At 39.6% G+C, this 18,419-nt stretch overlaps 2 protein-coding genes across 3 annotated transcripts in view; one reads left to right on the top strand and one right to left on the bottom strand.

The window, feature by feature from the left end:
- LOC121382955 overlaps nt 1-18,419 on the bottom strand; it is an 88,237-nt gene that overhangs the window by 617 nt on the left and 69,201 nt on the right. Inside the window, exon 3 of the mRNA XM_041512644.1 lies at nt 11,386-13,418. Coding sequence (XP_041368578.1) covers nt 11,386-13,418 — 2,033 coding nt within the window. The remainder of the gene's footprint in view (nt 1-11,385; nt 13,419-18,419) is intronic.
- LOC121382956 (protein FAM204A-like) overlaps nt 1-18,419 on the top strand; it is a 70,710-nt gene that overhangs the window by 48,784 nt on the left and 3,507 nt on the right. The window lies entirely within an intron of this gene.

Here is an 18,419-nt window from a genome sequence, read left to right as displayed (position 1 = left end):
AAATAAGATGTAAAAATTAATATTTTAAAGAATACATAATGCTGAATAGTATCCAGTTTGTTTACTAACTAGTTAACGAGTCTCAATGTTATTTCTGAACGAAGTCCTAGAGAAATACGTTTCACACTGTTACCACCGAAGGATTCAGCCGAGGGGTATTTTATTTTATTGTCAATCTCCGCGTATTGAGAATGTATTCCTAGCCTGTCCGAATGTCATCTATGCAGGTCTTTTAGGTTAGTTCCCATTTCAATCAGTGCTGCTCAACCAATATATCAAAACTCGTGATATGTTCTGCCCTATCAGAAGGTAGATATACAATGCCACTTGCTGCTAACATAAAATCTATGTGGTGGATATGTTTTTGTTTTTACTAAAACAAGGCCAAACGTCCGAACCATAAAAAATACCAGTATATTACCCAGTGAGCGCTGTGCCAATAATTTAAAAAAAAAAAAAAAAAAAAAAAAAGGTGGGGTGGGTGACGAGACGTAGCCGGGCGGTTTTTAAAGCGCTCGCCTGATTCCATCAGGATCGATCCTCGTCGATGGGCCCATTTGGTTAGTTATCGTTCCTGCCGGTGTACCACTAACTGGTAATGTATATCAACGGCTGTGGTATATGCTGACGTACTGTCCAGTCTGTGGGAAAGTCCATATAAAAATGTAGCGGGTTTCCTCTAAAACTATGTCAAAATTACTGAATGTTTGACATCTAATAGCCAATGATTAATAAATCAGTGTGCTCTAGTGGTGTTGTTAAACAAAAACTTTATATTTTTTCTTTCCTGTTATTTTTAAAGACTAATTTAACCACTTTTTCACATGGCCATTTTGCTTCGCTGGCCCCCGTCTACCACCACCCCCGTCATGCTTTTGTGATGCTCCTGTATCCTCGATATTTATTTATTTATATTGGAAAAGAAACCTACTTTAACTATGAACCATGACAACACTAACCAGATAGATATTACTGTTTAATCAGTTGTTACTCGTATTCAGAATTTCTCACAACCATAAATAAACCATGAGGGATTAAGAATATTATTTCTGCTTCGGTAACTTCGTTTTAATGAGTGCTTTTCATTTTCACACAAAGCAAACAGTTGTCATCCACAAGCGTGACGTATCGAATGGTCTGGCCTGAGGAAGTCGGGTGGTAACAAACAAGAGTTTCAGTTATAAAATATTAAACTACTGATGAGGTAGGAATTTATTCTATTCACAGATAGTCGGTGTTTTGGTTCATTTTCCGGCAAGTTCATAGTTCCTATATTGTATCTGACAAAGAAGAAAAAAGTAGCAGAACATTGTAATGTCAACACCCGGTATTATTAACTCGAGATTGCTAACACGCTTTCTTAGTTGAATTTTACTTTTAATAATGTCACTCGGGCGTATTCGACAACAGTGGGTACTAAATTTTGATAATAAATATGACAATCGTGGGCGTTGATAGGAGGTCACCAGGGTTATAACACGTGTTGAGGCTAGATAAACCGACTTAACACACCAAATATCTCATGTATTATATGTGGGTCGATAATTTAGACGTCGTGATACATGAATACTAGTATTATAATTTCATAATAATAATAATAATAATAATAATAATGATGATGAAAGAAAGAAATGTTTTATTTAACGACGCACTCAACACATTTTATTTACGGTTATATGGCGTCAGACATATGGTTAAGGACCACACAGATTTTGAGAGGAAACCCACTGTCGCCACTTCATGGGCTACTCTTTCCGATTAGCAGCATGGGATCTTTTATTTGCGCTTCCTACAGGCAGAATAGCACAAACCATGGCCTTTGTTATGGATCACTGGTCGGTGCAAGTGGTTTACATCTACCCATTGAGCCTTGCGGAGCACTCACTCAGGGTTTGGAGTCGGTATCTGACCGATGGCCTAACCACGACGCCACAGAGGCCGGTTGATGATGATGATGATGATGATGATGATGATGATACTAATAATATCAGCAACAGTGATAACCTTTACTATTATAACAAAAACATTATTAAGTAATAAAACACTTGTTTATTTTAATCACACACCATGCGAGCACTCTATCACTCAACACATAGGCGTACGGGCTCCCTTTTTGTAAGGGGGGGTGGAGGGTGGGGGCATTCTAATTTTTGCCCGAATTAAACGAAAACGCCCGAATCTGGATAACAACATTTATTCATTTTAGAATTACTGCCAAACAGCTATACAGGGATGCAAACATATCAGTACATGGATTGTAACTAATGTTGTGGGTAGATGGATGGAAATACATGGTGAAAAGGTTTCAAATCAGCCGAATAGCGCTAATCGCTTATGCTTATGACTAAAAAAATTATTGTTTTGTTTTTTTGTTTAACGACACCACTAGAGGACATTGATTTATTAATCATCGGCTATTGGATTTAAAACATTTGATAATTATGTTTAACTGAACAAGATCACGTACCCTGAGGCATGCAGGTATTTGAAATGGGAAATACACTTTTTCTCCTACCCATTATAAATCACTCACAGTTGTTCCCATAAGTATTACTCTTCTGTCCTGGACCAAGCCATTGGCCGTGCCAGAGGTAGGGACCATGGTGGTGGTGGTGGTGGTGGTGGTGGTGTGTGTGTGTGTGTGTGGGGGGGGGGGGTGTCATACCTGAACTTTAAAAGGATGTGAGCATGCAAACAGTGGGGGTACTGAAAATGACCCAACATACTGGTTAAAAGAGACATACAGTGTCTGTCAGTAAGGTGGTACGCACCCCACACTCTCGTCTTGTAATCCGTCGTTTATCTTACGTTTATAAAAACAAGAAACCAAGCATGAGGCTATTTAACATTTTTAGGCTCGATTAGAGGCACAATCTTCCTCACCCACTCAATTTAGCCACGACCCTGTAAAACGACACTCTACAACGCGTCTGTGGTGCAAAAATCCTGCCTTCGTGTTATTCAAATATAGAACCCATGTTATTTATAGACAAGCTATACATGCATATGTTTTTTAATATTGTGCACATTAAAAAAAACCCAACCCAAGCAGCATTGCAGACTGATAACATTTCTGTTTTCGGCTCTTATCTTTAAGTAAATACACAACTCGTGTTTCAGGATGGCTTTCCTCGCCATGCAGGTTTCATCTCCGAATTCTCGCTTTCAGAATTGACAGTTTAAAAATAATAACTCCCTCTCTGTGGTCTGTTTTAAGTGAAAGTTTTTGTCAGACAAGCCTTGTTCGGCGTGTGTTGTTTCAAATGAAAGCAATACTCACGTAGATGGTATTTCAGATTAACTGGGAAACAAATACCGCACTAACGAAACAACCTTTTCCCGTGTTAACAACGACCGTGAATGACGGAAACATTACGATACGTTTGTAAAGCCTTGTTTACTTTACTTCTATCTAACATCTTCGTTCTTGCACATCTGCCAACATTTGGTCCTTTTACAGTTTTTAAAAAAAATCTTTGTTTTTGTAGGATTTTGTTTTCATGTTAGTTTAATATATGTATACAGGAATACACTTACCCCTAGAACCAAAGAGGTTTGGTTTTTTTGCGGTTGAAGTTGCTGTTGTACTACTGTCTATTGGGTCGACTTTAACCATTCGTAAAAAAAAAGGAGTTAAAAAGGAATTTAATTTTAGGTTCAGCTTAAAAAAACAAATAATACTCAGCCTTCGATGCGAAAATACCAAAATCACTTGGATACGGATATTGTTGTTTACAGACTTGAAGATATTTTCCGTGATCTTCCATTACCCACACTGACTCATTGTTGATATTTCTTTAGAGTTCTCTTTTATTTAATATTTTTAACATCAAATCTTCACTTTTTAAATGTACCAAAATAAAATGAAAACCACAATCTCATACATAAATACGTATATAAGAATATTAGGCACGTAAGTATTAGACCCGCGTATAGGAATCAAAGTTATATCGTAACTGTATCTGAATAAAAAATAAATATTAATAATTTGGTCCTGTAAAGTAAATATTATTTTAAAAATTCGACACGCTCAGTATCAACACCAACTGGTCACAGTGCACAGCAAACGGACATTAACTAGAGAAGCCAACATGCAGGGTGACAAGGCATTAGTAAGTGTGTTTCGTTTAGCAACACCACTAAAACACATTGATTAATCGTGTCAGTACAGACTTAAACAGGTATTAACATCCGCAAATGGGCAAATACAACATAGTTATCCATAAATTCTACTGTAATACATTTAAAAAGAGAAGAATACATTAAGAAAAAAGAGAAGAAAACATTAAGAAAAAAGAGAAGATATTTAGCGTTATTTCTCAAACATGTTTTATGTTATTTCCAAAATTACATTTGATCTGTTATGTGTATGGCATTGCTGCAGCAGGACCTTTGATCTTTGTCATCTTATTCGTCTGTATGTGCTTCCTGAACAGTAATAAAATGTCATATCGTTAGGATGCCTTGACAAAACTCACAATGAGCATTCGTCCCCACAGACCGGTCTCGGTGGCGTCGTGGCAGGTCATCGGTCTACAGGCTGGTAGGTACTGGGTTCGGATCCCAGTCGAGGCATGGGATTTTTAATCCAGATACCGACTCCAAACCCTGAGTGAGTGCTCCGCAAGGCTCAATGGGTAGGTGTAAACCACTTGCACCGACCAGTGATCCATAACTGGTTCAACAAAGGCCATGGTTTGTGCTATCCTGCCTGTGGGAAGCGCAAATAAAAGATCCCTTGCTGCCTGTCGTAAAGAAGAGTAGCCTATGTGGCGACAGCGGGTTTCCTCTAAAAACAGTGTCAGAATGACCATATGTTTGACGTCCAATAGCCGATGATAAGATTAAAAATCAATGTGCTCTAGTGGCGTCGTTAAATAAAACAAACTTTACTCGTCCCCACAGGTGGTACCGACCGAGAAAACTTTTGCCCTATCCATCCTGACCTTCTGGCAGGATCGAACCACCTCAGTGGATCGGTTCAACTAATTGTTTTTCTCTCGTTCCAACCAGTGCACCACAACTGGTCAAAGGCCGTGGTATGTGCTTTCCTGGTTGTGGGAAACTGCATATAAAATATCCCTGGCTGCTTTAAGGAAGGAAGCAAGGAAGGAAATGTTTTATTTAACGACACACTCAACACATTTTATTTACGGTTATATGGCGTCGGACATATGGTTAAGGACCACACAATAACCAATAGCCGATGATAATATATCAATATGCTCTAGTGGTGTCGTTAAACAAAAGAAACTTGCAATATGGCAGTGGTAAGATCAAGGTCAGGCGTCAGTTTGTTTAAGCTGTTATAGTGCACGCCTGTCATGGGCACATATGCTGACACTTGCCAGCTCCTCCGCCCACTGGCCCATATGAACCAGGGAGTGTCGGGGGGGGGGGGGGGGGGGTGAGGGGTGTCGAGGGGCCTGTGTTCTCCACTTAAGGACAAAATGTACGTTTTTTGGTCCTACTCTATATAAATAAAGATACAAATATGGCTTGTGCCACCCACACTAAAACCTCTGCTCCCCACTACCAGAGTTTGTGCGCCTCCACTCCTGATATCGTTCCTATTGGCCTGGTCCAAGACAGGAGGAAAGTTGGATAGGTTAAAGAACTGATTGCATCCCCCCCCCCCCCCCCACCACACACACACACAAAAAGAAGGGCGCGCGAAGGCGTTGGAGGTGGAGCGGATTTTGTCCATTAGGCTATTTCTCATTCCAGCCAGTACACAACGACGGGTATATCAAAGACCATTGTATATGCTATCCTGTCTGAGAGACGGTGTGTATAAAAGATCCCTTGCTAGTAATGGAAATAAAATGTAGCGGGTTTCCTCAAGGGGAATTTAGCCGACAGAGAATACTGTTGTGTTTGAATTCTCCAGGCAACGTCTAGCCAAGTAGACACACTATATACAGATTAGTAAGACAGTCGGGTGTTGAAATAGTCATCATTTCTCGCGATCTTCAACCAGATATTGATCCGTCTGGAAACCTCGGGCTTTGGCCCAGTAGTAGAGCATCCGCCCGACGTACAGCACAGACCCAGAGCTGTACATGTGGTATTTGAAAATAGCTAAAATTTGTTTTGTTTAACGACACCACTAGAGCGCATTGATTTATTAATAATCGGCTAGACCTATTGGACGTCAAACATTTAGTAATTCCGACATTATTCAATTAGTTACAAGGGATCTTTTATATGCACCATCCCACAGACAAGATAGCACATTCCACGGTCTTTGATATACCAGTCGTGGTAACTCCAGAAATAACCCCATGGACCCACTGATGAAGATCTATCCCAGACCGACTGCGCATCAGGCGAGCGTTTTACCACCAGGTTACATCACACCCCCATGTAGTATTTGAAAGAATGTGTGAAAAAAAGCCCAACTTGTTAAAGGGACATTCCTGAGTTTGCTGCATTGTAAAATGTTTCCCCACTAATAAAATATTTCTACGATTAAGCTTACATATTAAATATATTTTCTTGTTTATAATACCAGTGTCTGTATATTCAATGTGTTTCTGGTCATCTTAATATTTGTAAGAAGCCAAAACTGGATTTTTTTTAGGATAAAATGAAATTTAACCTAGTACAAATATTAGAACGATCAGAAACACGTTTAGTATACAGCCACTAATATTTCATGCAGAAAAATATACTTGATATGTAATTACAATCGTTAACAAGTCTCTGTCAGTCGATAACATCTTAAAAATTGCAGCAAACTCAGGAATGTCACTTTAATTATAAGACTATAATGTGCAAAAACACTGGCCACGGTAGTGTCATGGTTAGCCATTGGACACAAGGCTGGTAGGTACTGCGTTCGTCTCCAGGGAGGTGTAAAGCCACCACACCGACGTCTGTCTCACTAACCCACTGTCGTGGACAGGCAGCCTAGATAGCTGAGGTGTGTCCAGGACAGCGTGATTGAACCTTAATTGGATACAGCACGAAAATAAACTACAAATGAATGAAAAATGTCGGAAACCTCTCGACTCTCCCATCATAATTGAGTTGTTGATGCACAGCAGCATATACAATCCACTATCTATAAGTGGAAAAACTAATTAAAAACATAATTATGTTGTTATTAAAAGAAAAGAATAGCCCATAATGGCCATTTTTGTTTGTTTGGTTGAGTATGTTTTAAAAAGCACAATTACAGCACGTTTCACACCCAATAGTCACCGATTAAACAATGTGTTGAAATGTGTAAAATAAAAAAAAATCTCCTGTCCTATCTGTCTCCTGCTAAGTGCTGTTTGTGAGTGGGAAGATAGGGTATACAAACCACAGAACAACTTATCTTCAAAGAGATGTCAAGAATTCACTTTATCTCACGGTTACATACGTGGTGGAGCAAACACACATATATTAAAAGATTAAATGTTGTTTTCTTTTAAACTGTTGATCATTCTTTAGACCTAGAAAGAATGACATCCAGTTTTTAAGCATTACCAAAAAAAAACCCCGTAGTTTGTTTTGCGTTGAGAATACTACCAAAGGGCTTTAATAAAATGAACGAAACACGAGAGACCCATTCATTCAATTAATGTTCGTGTTTATATTCAAAGTTTAAGCACGCTGTCCTGGGCACATACCACAGGTATATGGGCCGTCTGTTCAGGACAGCGGGTTAGTAGTCGGTTGTTAGAGAGAGAGAGAGAGAGAGAGAGAGAGAGAGAGAGAGAGAGAGAGAGAGAGAGAGAGAGAGAGAGAGAGAGAGAGAGAGAGAGAGAGAGAGAGAGAGAGGTAGTGGTCTTACTCTGGATGAGAGCTGATACCGGGATGCGAACCAAGTACCTACCAACCTTAACTCCGATGGCTTAACTACACCACCACCGAGGCCGGTAGAGATCCATTCAACTTGTACTGAATTTGTATCGTATCAGGAAGGTTGCTCCAGAAGTGTAAAATGTCACAAGTTGTATATATAAACATATATACCTTAGTTGGTGTTTATATGGTTTAATAGTTTATATGAAATTTGTATGTTATGTGGTATATTAGTAGAATATTTAAAGAATCTCTAGAATGTGAATTTTGGAAGAAATTAGCTTGTTTTTGTAAAAGAACTGTGCATTTGAAACACGTGCAGCACATGAAATAAAGCGCAGGCCACTAAATTTAACAAACACATATAGAACACAGAATAAGAGACGAGAAGGTGGGAGAGAAATTGAGAAAAGGGAGGAAAAGAAGAAAGGGTCGCGCTTTTAATAGTACACGTTTTGACTTGTATCGCAACCAAGTTATTCGTGTACGTGTATCTATATATAGCAGTACACGTACACGTACAGGTTGGGAGTCGCAACTTCCCTATTATCTTAGGAGCAAACGAGTAACCAGTCGAAGACTTCTGAATGACCAATATTTCACTGCCTGGTTGATCAGACTGCTGTAATATGACAACCATTGACGTAGCCAGGATTTTATACGGGATGGGTGGGGGGTGGGTGGGGGGGGGGGGGAGGGCTCCCTTCACTGTCTACGAGTCTGTTCATTTCTACTTATCATGTGACGACAGGCAAATACAAAAGGTGTTGGGTAAACCTGTATAACTGAGGGGTAGTGGGCCCCTGGCTACGCCGATGTTGGTAACAACAACGCCCCAGAAAACAAAAGACAATACAAAAATATGTTTATGATGGTTTCATTCTCATGTTATATTAGTATATATATACAGATATATACACTGACGTTTGTACATTAACACCAACTTCAAAAACAAGAAAATAAATTAATGAACAGTAGCTAAGATTTTCTAACTAAACATTAACAAAAATATACATTGGCCTATGTCTTTTTATTGTAACATAAGCAGTGAATGCGTAATAAAACCAATATAACACTATCAAATTACGTTGTTGTAATTATGTTAAAGCACTGAAAATCTTCAAGGGGGGGGGGGGGGGGGGGGGGGGGGGGGGGGGGGGGGTTAGTAATTTTAGGGTTTGTCATACTCGATTACCATTTTAGAATTCAAATGATGCCAAAATACTAACTGGATTGATTACGAAGAATGTGGTGGGTTGTCGTGATAACTTTAATCTTCTCAGTTCAATTCAACATTAGCTACTTTAAACAATAGTATGTAAACTGTAAATACATATAGTATCTGATACATATAATACAACCAGCTTTTGCGGAAGTGTTTTGTGAGCTACCAAACATATGTTCTTTAGAATAGATACATGAAAATACAACCAGCTTTTGCGGAAGTGTTTTGTGTGCTACCAAACATATGTTCTTGAGAATAGATACATGAAAATACAACCAGCTTTTGAGGAAGTGTTTTGTGAGCTACCAAACATATGTTCTTGAGAATAGATACATGAAAATGCAACCAGCTTTTGACGATGTCCGTATTTTATTAGCTACCAAACATTGAGACTAGTGTCTGCTGAAAAATTGACTTCTGATATATTTTGTTTCTATTGGTACATATAGTTTTTCTTGCAGATGATTATCAATTACTGTACCTAATTACTAAACGTGTATTTCCATAAACGACGACGAAAAACATTTTCTTCTAAGTTTTTCAAGGATCAAGACTGGAGAACGTTCTAAGAGTATAAGACTATTTAATATATACTCTTCAAAAATGTAGGGAACTAATAAGAATTTACAATTGCCAAAATTGTAAAGTATATTAGCTGTGGTTATATGATAATAGTGATGCACGTGCAAACTATGGAATGTGTTTTGGTGTGTTGATAAACAGACCTGAACGTTCTTTACTAGGATGTTCGGTCTACTAGTTGATATTAACATTAATATTTCAGGTGCCCGTCCTTTTTTTTTGAAGAGTATATATGAGCAATTTCAATTTTACAATGTTCTGTTACCGTGCAATACCCAAATCCGAGTACAACTTTCAATAACCTAGATCCACCTAAATCTCAGTGATCTGTTACATAATAATTTAAATAAACGAATGTGACGCGAACACCAACCAACGTGGAATGTGACTGGACAGCAGTATTACATGTGACACTGAATTACGTCACATAATGTGGCAGGTCACGTATTGTGACTATGGATCACTGTCTCCATGTTATACTAAGCAGACGAATCTGACTTTGCAACACTTCCATGTAGAGTCACATGTGATTATTAATTACCACCAATTAAAACCATGATACAAAACACCAATAGCTAAAAATATGCGACGTTTTAACTAATAGTAAACAAAATTCCTTTTTGTTTTTAAAAACAAAATAAACAATTGGGAAATAACTTCATTAAAAATTAAATAATAGATATTGACATCACGTTACACTAAGCAAAGCGGGTGTTAATGGTGATTCGGTTGTCATCACATGCTTTTCCTACCTATATAAATACTATTAATTATAATCATTACTGACGCTAGGAATCTTAGAGAAATCGTATATGATTTATACTTGGGGAAATAGGGTACAGCTAAGCACATGAATCCGAAATTTATTAAATTTTCCAGTAAAGAGGTTAAATTAAAACAGAATGATTAGTTTTAAAAAAAAAGACAAAAGAAGCGGAACAAATGATAACATTTGACTACAGAAACTCTACGAGGGTTCATGCGTTTGGAACTCGTTTTACACCATGCTGGATATACATATAAAAGCCAAAGCTAGGGAGTGTCAAGTTCCAAGGGTGAAGGCATGGGAGGAGGGTGGTCGGACAATTTTGTTTTGTCCAACTAATTATTACACACTTTTGGCTAATACAATGTAAACGTTACTGAATGTTTTATATATTTTGTAGAAAACAGTAAACAAAATTCCGAAACTGACAGCCGTGACTTTGTTTATGAATACTATTCGGTTTGCTGCTTCTGTTGGCTGTGCTTATATACTAGTGGTATATGAAAACAGCAGCAGCTATGATGATGTTCATGATCATAACAAAAATAACTTAGCATTTAAAAGAAAATGTTATGTACTTCTGATTTCCTATTAAAAATATTTTATAAATATACTATCCTATGTACATATTATTAACATTTATTTCAAAATAGTCTTCTCTGAACAATTTCAAATGTTACTGTAATTATTATCTTAACATGAAACTATAACAGATGAACATTATTGCCACCATACAAAAATCAGTATTGGCATAACGATAAACCACGCATGATATATGTATGATATTGCATAGCATCTAATGACATATAATCTTAATATTTCATGTCCAGCTTCAAGGTCATGTGATGACTCGCCCAATGTGAAATGCAAAAAACTAAAACCATTGTTTTATTGTCATGCACACACCATGCTCTATAGGATTGAAGGTCACAGGGGTCACAAAGGGAAACAGACATTATGCACCCGCAATCGCAAAACGTCACTCGACAAATCCGACAAAGGTAACAAAACACTATACTTGACTGCACAGGCCCTGCCCGTGTTCAGAGTCGTTCGATGACGTGTCTTGTGATGACGTCAGCGAGTAATTAGCAGAGTCCCTCCTTCCTAGAATCTCCGGCTTCTTCGCCACGTTCAGATGCAACGGGCGCGGGAAGAGGTACTCTCCTTTATCCATCGGGTTAAACCTCAAGCTGGATCTGTCCAGCGAACTGTCCTGACAGGGCGTACCGTTAACGAGGTTTCTGTCATTCGCCAACGTCGTGTAGTCGGCGGACAGAGGAAGGCTGCTGGCGCCGCTGGTGCTGTCGCTGTTACAAGAAGAATGTCTCTTGCAGTTGGTGCCCAGAGGACCTAGATCGTCCAGACGAATGTCATTGATTTTTAGCGACACCTCGCCTATCTCTCCCTCCACGATCCCCCTCCTTTTGGAGCTGTTATCGTCCAGCTGAGTCTGAGTCAGGTTGGAAGGTTTCATTTTGGATTTCTCAAACGAGTTATTGTTCCCGAACAGCTTGCGCTGCTCTTTGTAACTGTTAGCTGCCAGGGACGATTCGCGGACTTTGTCACGAAACGAGGACATAAGAGTGGGTAGCGGCTCCGAGGAAATGCCGGAACTGACATCATCGGAACAAGACGACAGATCGTTCACGTTGCCGTAATATTCACCACACTTGTTTCTAATACTGTTACGATACTCCTTGTTCAGAGTGTCTTTACTGCTGTTTTGTCTGCGCACCACAGCGTCGTTATTCGCCACTGACGTGTTGTTTTGCGGCTTTTCAGCCCTTGTGTCTGTGTGCTGCACAGGAGTTGGAGTCCTCACCCTTTCGCCGTCCCCACTGTGGACATCAACCGTCACGTTGACGCGTTTCGAGTCCTGGGCGGGTCTCCCACCCACGGGTGTCCGACTCCGCCCTAGACTCCCCTCCTCGGACGAGACTGTCCTCCTCACTGATTCATCAAACGTCACCCTCTGTCCGCCATTTTTACGGAGCTTAGATTTTCGCATTACTCCTCCATTGGGAAGAGTCAGTTGCGAATCAGAATTGGCGTTATCGAATTCTTCCGTACTATCATCCGAATGCGTTCGTTCATTTTCGTCGCTTCCGTCAATGTTCGCGAGGGCCTCGAAGTATCCCGGAGGAGATTCGATTTGCTGCCGACTACGAGGCCGATCGGAAGACGAGTCACTCTGGCGGTCATTGTCAAACGACGGATTCTTCATGATGTTCTCCTTAGAGTTCGTGTTTATCATGAAGACAGGCTGACCCAGAGGAACATAATCCAGAATTCGAAATTTCCACTTCTGTTTAATAGTCAAGCCGAACCACAGAGCTATCCACATAATCATGTACACCACCTCACTGACGACGGACGAGAGAATCAACGGGTCTTTGGTCGCCCTGTACGCACTGACCATGTCGTAGAGGATCGGGCCCTTGCACACAGCCATCAGAACCAGCGCTCCCACAGCACATGAATGGGGCACGTAGCCGCTACAGCCACTGTGAACGATGATCGTCTGTTTGATGTAGCTTTCCGAGTGATGCTTTCTTTCAACGATCTTGAACTTCTCTTCGAAGTAATGAGCTCCGTATTTAAACACAGTTATTGTTGATAGAACCATGATGATCCCACCGAATATGTAGAGCACTAGAATGGTCCGACAAGCCAAAGAGAGGGTGACGTTGTAGTAGAAGTCTGCGTTGTACGTGATCCTGTACAAAATGGACACGCCGCTGTAGCCAAACAACGACGTGACGCTCAATGCGAAAAGCTGGACACCGAAGATGGCGCTGAGCACTTTGTTCGTGTACCAAAACACGGCCGCGTATCTTACTGTAAAAGCCAGCAGTGCAGCAGTGAAGTTGACGAAGGCGATCCCTAGGGAGTATCTGTTGGTCCAGCCCCAAGCTGGCGGCATGGGCGTGGGCACGACAAGTAAGGTGGAGTTGTGGGACTTGGTGAAGTTGATGCTGGCTCTGACGTCACTGATGTGAGCTCGCTCTGGAGAAAACATGAAGTCAAGGTCGGATGTCCAGGCGGCATCTGGAAAATAAACACAACAATGTAGTTAAATGTTAAAGATAGTGTCTCCTCACTATAGTATAATACTATTTTGTAATGCTAATGTTTAAATAAACTCACGTGTTATCGTCAACTGTCTTTATACAAGTTTGTCGCCACACATTTTACTTCAGTGTAACACAAAAAATTGGAAAAAGGGGCCCGATTCTGAGTGTTAAGTCAAGAATAATATAATACGTGACCTAGACTAGCGAGCATAGGAAACAAATATATCGAAGAATGACGCGTAAAGGGGGGAAACATCAATGATGATGATATGTTCTAAATAATTAAATAATACAAGTATATTCGAGAATGCATTATGTTGAATGCAGAATAATTCAGAACGTCATATCTGATGACACCATTTTATATTGATAGTAGTTTGTCTTATTGAGCGTTGTTTAGAACCAAATAAATAAATAATAATTCAAAATAGAACATGAACTTTTAACGTTATTATTAGTAAATGTGCTTTATATTTAATTATAAGGACTGTCTGTTATTTCCTTTACATTCATCTGGGTATGAATTTTTTTTTTTTTTTTTTGTTCATACCCCGATGAACGTAAAACAAATAACAGACAATCCTTAAATAAATGTTAAAAATTATTGTACGGAAAGGGTGTTAAAACGTCTTGGTTTCGAGTTACGTAATTGTGAACGGCCCCAATAGTCTCTTTGCACAAGGCAGAACCCGATAGACGTTTACAGAAAGCGGTCTTCAGTTCTTTAATCAATCACAATAGTTACTCCAGATCCAATCAATCATACTCGCGCTTCATGGAAGGATCTGTTTTATTCGAGACTATAATTCAGTCTTTCCATCACATTACCTCCTATTAAAAGGTCTCTACCAAAGGCACTGGACCACTTTCAACGTGTTCCATAGTGTGCCTATTCACGTCTGTTTCGAAGAACAAATAAACTTGCTCAGAAGTATCCACAAGACTGGCCATAGTTATCTAGTGGTTCTAAATTACATTTAATCAAGTCTTAAAATCTATTGAAAAAGAATGTTTACTCAGAGCCGTACCTAATCTAAAATAACCAAGGGCGGGGAACGGCAGCAACGCCCCCCCCAAAAAAAACCCACAACAACAACCCCCAACAACAACCCAACCCCCCCCCAAAAAAAAAAAACCCAACCCCAAAACCCCCCAACAACCCCAACCCAACAACAACAACAACAAAAACAACCCAACCCAACAAAAACTAAAACACAATAATAGGTATTTTCCAGCAAGACAAAAATCACACTTTTAATTAAAAAAGACATCTTTTTTTTGTAGATATTTTTGTTTTTAAATACGGCCCCGTAATTGAATGATTCTGTTTGAGAAGTGACTATTAAGTTATTCTTTTCGTTAGTATCAAGGTTATAGTATTAGGTAAACCAAGCTTAGTGAAGCTATACTGGTTGAAATTGACTCCCGGTCACCTGCTTAAGACTAGAAATGACCATGTTGGACTTGTGTGCAGTGCAGTGCAGTGCAGTGCAGTGCAGTGCATGTGTGTGTGTGTGTGTGTGTGTGTGTGTGTGTGTGTGTGTGTGTGTGTGTGTGTGTGTGTGTGTGTGTGTATGTGTGTGTGTGTGAGAGAGAGAGTTAATGTGTACTTGTGCGCACATGTGGAAAGATTCCTGTAGCATATATGATGCGTGATCCAATTTATGTTGTATATATCTGGGTATGTATTAAGAATTGACCCCCAGTGCCCATTTCTGGAGTAGTCCTTAGTGCACCACGATAACCCCATCAGATTATAATATCTTAAGAGCAGACATTTGCGTCGTCCATCACCCTGTGAGGGCTACTAATATAAATATCCCAGGTAAGATTCCCTCCTCTCTTACCGTTCAGCGTTATCGAATTCCAACAGACCATACAAAACCATTCCCATACTGATGGACGGGAGAAAGTCTTTTAGCTTTGACGTTTGCTTAATTGCATGCACACTTTTTTCTGAGTGTTTTGATTTAAAATCCTATTATATATCGGTAAATCTTAGTTGTGTTTAGCACGTCCAATTGGTTTCGGTAATTATGTAGAGGGATTGCCACTTGCAGAGTTTGTCTTAGTGTTTTGTTAGAAAATGCCACATGCATGTGCCACATGACTAGTATGTCAGAGACCGCTGCACGTGGTATCCTTTTTACAATGATCAGAACGAGAAACACACGAGATGGTAGTGACTCTCGTATTTCAGACCAGGTAACCTCTTATGGACAGACAGCATAGACAGTTGAGGAAGGAAAGAAATGTTTTATTTAACGACGCGCTCAACACATTTTATTTACGGTTATATGGCGTCGGACATATTGTTAAAGACCACACAGATATTGAGAGAGGAAACCCACTGTCACCACTTCGTGGGTTATTCTTTTCGATTAGCAGCAAGAGAATTTTTATATGCACCAACCCACAGATAGGATAGTACATACCACGGCCTTTGATACACAGTCGTGGTGCACTGCCTGGTACAAGAAATAGCCCAATGGGTCCACCGACGGGGATCGATCCTAGACCGACCGCGCATCAATCGAACGCTTTACCTCTGGGCTATGTCCCGCCCTCAGACAGTTGTGGTGCAATCGCTGAAGAGCGTGCTTGAAATATTGTTGTACACAACCACGAACATACATATAAACATCATCACCACACCATCATCATAATACCAGCACAACCACCACCACCATGATGATGATGATGATGATCATCATCATCATCATCAAAAGTCCACTAGCATGGTATCTGAGATGTTATAAAGCTGCATACGCAGAAAAGCGTGCTTGAATATTTGCTGTATACAACCACTGAAATATATACGAACATTATCACCACCACCACCGCATTCATCATCATCATTAACATCAATATTCAACCACCATGCTACCTGTGATGCGATAGAATCAGAATGGTCGACTATCGACTTGGTGAGACTAGTCCTCTATCTTGTAATCTATCATAAAATGAATACAGTAGTTTGATTTCTGTCATATTTGTACCCAGGGCATGATTACGGTTTTGCTATGCCCCAAGCACTTGCGTATTACTGGCCCATAACACAGCTTCGCTGATACCAGACGTCAGCTGTATAGATGCCATACGAAGGTGTCAATTAAGCAATTTGTAGGACATAGATATGATTGATGAGCAGACAGCTTGCATTATAACATACACCTATTTCTGTTCAGTTAATTCAATAGGCGGTAGACACAGTATCTAGAAGGTTATTCTGTCCCGTCTAGTCTATCTTCGACGCTAAACTAATACGATCGCATTACATTTAGCCAACAAAGCAACATTTCAACTCGAATCAACACGAATGACATGGTGATAACTCTGCTGCTAGCGATGCAAATGTATATTAGCTCAATTTTACAAGGCACACTGCATATGCAACTGTCGTTACGAGACATCTAAAGGAGAAACGTCGACAGATAAACGTATTTCATAACACACCTTGTTCGTGCAGATACGTCTCCATCGACACCAACATACCAACCGTGTTCCCGATGGGAATCTCTGATTAAAAGCCCCAGGATGAGATGATTTGCTTAATTAAATCTTATCGTACTTAGTTTGCCAATATTATCAGAAGCAGGAGTCTGTAAACAAACAAGACATTGACATGGTAACCTAGCCGACCCGTGAGCGGCTAGGAAGACCGATCGCGTGCTGGTGCACGCGCCGTGCTCGAGCTTGGATACTTCTGAAGCAGACGAGAACCAGAAGTTCAAATTAGGGGAAGCGTCCGAAAGCATTAATCAAAGAATAATTATCTCTCATGGTGTTGAAAGGTTTTAGTAAATATTTACTTTCAGAATGTATGAGAGCCATTTAAAGTTAGTTTACATTACAGTCTTTCTGTGTTCATAATGTACTACCCTGTCTGTGGAATAGTGCATTTAAACGATCCCTTGCTGCTTATCGAAAGAATAGCTCATAAAGTGGCGGCAGTGGGTTTCCTCTCTCAATATCTACATGGTCCTGTGGTCTGACGCCTATAACCGTAAATAAAATGTGTCGAGTGCGTCGTTAAATAAAACACTTCCTTCCTTCTTTGTTCATAAATCACACACAAAAATAGAACTGAAAGGTAGCAGTAAAATAATTTAAAAGTATTAACCACATTTATTGTTTAAAAAATACAGTTCCAAGTTTATATCAAAAACATATTTCTAATTACCCCCCCCCCCCCGCAAAAAAAAAACCCCACCCAAAACAACAACAAAAGACCCCAACAAAACACCCCAAACATTTCATTAAAAATATATTATGTTTGATGTATTCAAAGATTAGAAAATGATTTAATGCGAACAATAATTCATTATAAGTACATTTTGAAAGAAAGCGACCTATCACTACTGAGTAATTACTAAAAAGAAAAAGAAATAGAACAAAAAACAAAAACAACAAAACAAAGAAACACATAAACCGTAAACCTGACATTCGCGCCTACAGGCGTCCCTTCGGTTACCTTTATTGTACCTCCCCCACGAAAAAACCTAAATCCACATCTTAAAAATATTACACACCATTGGACATAACCATCTATCACACGTCCACAAACCACTTCGAACAATTATTAAATTACTGCCTGGCGTTGTGGCACTTTCGAATACGAACAGACAAATTACAACTATCCTACGTTGAGCATCGGTTTTGGCTGTGGCGATGTGTACTTAGATACGTGAGTATATAGTCGGCCCATGAGGCGGATGCAAAAAACATTTTGCAGGAAAAAGGCACATGATCTAATTCGTTAAAAGGGCATCCCAATAAAAACAAATGAGAAGAAGAAGAAAAAAAGAGACACTTGAATAATTTTAGTGGGGACTTGTTCCCTGATCCCCGTCTGGAGAAGTAACGGTTAAGTCTTCGAACTTAAGATTGACAGGTACTGGATTCAACTCACCTTAGCGCCTTAGGAATAGGGATGCAAGGTTTAAAAAGAACACCTAGAATATTCAAATGAGAG

Source organism: Gigantopelta aegis, chromosome 10, assembly GCF_016097555.1.
Source record: "Gigantopelta aegis isolate Gae_Host chromosome 10, Gae_host_genome, whole genome shotgun sequence".
NCBI lineage: Eukaryota > Metazoa > Mollusca > Gastropoda > Neomphalida > Peltospiridae > Gigantopelta > Gigantopelta aegis.
This window is presented reverse-complemented; position numbering and strand designations above follow the sequence as displayed.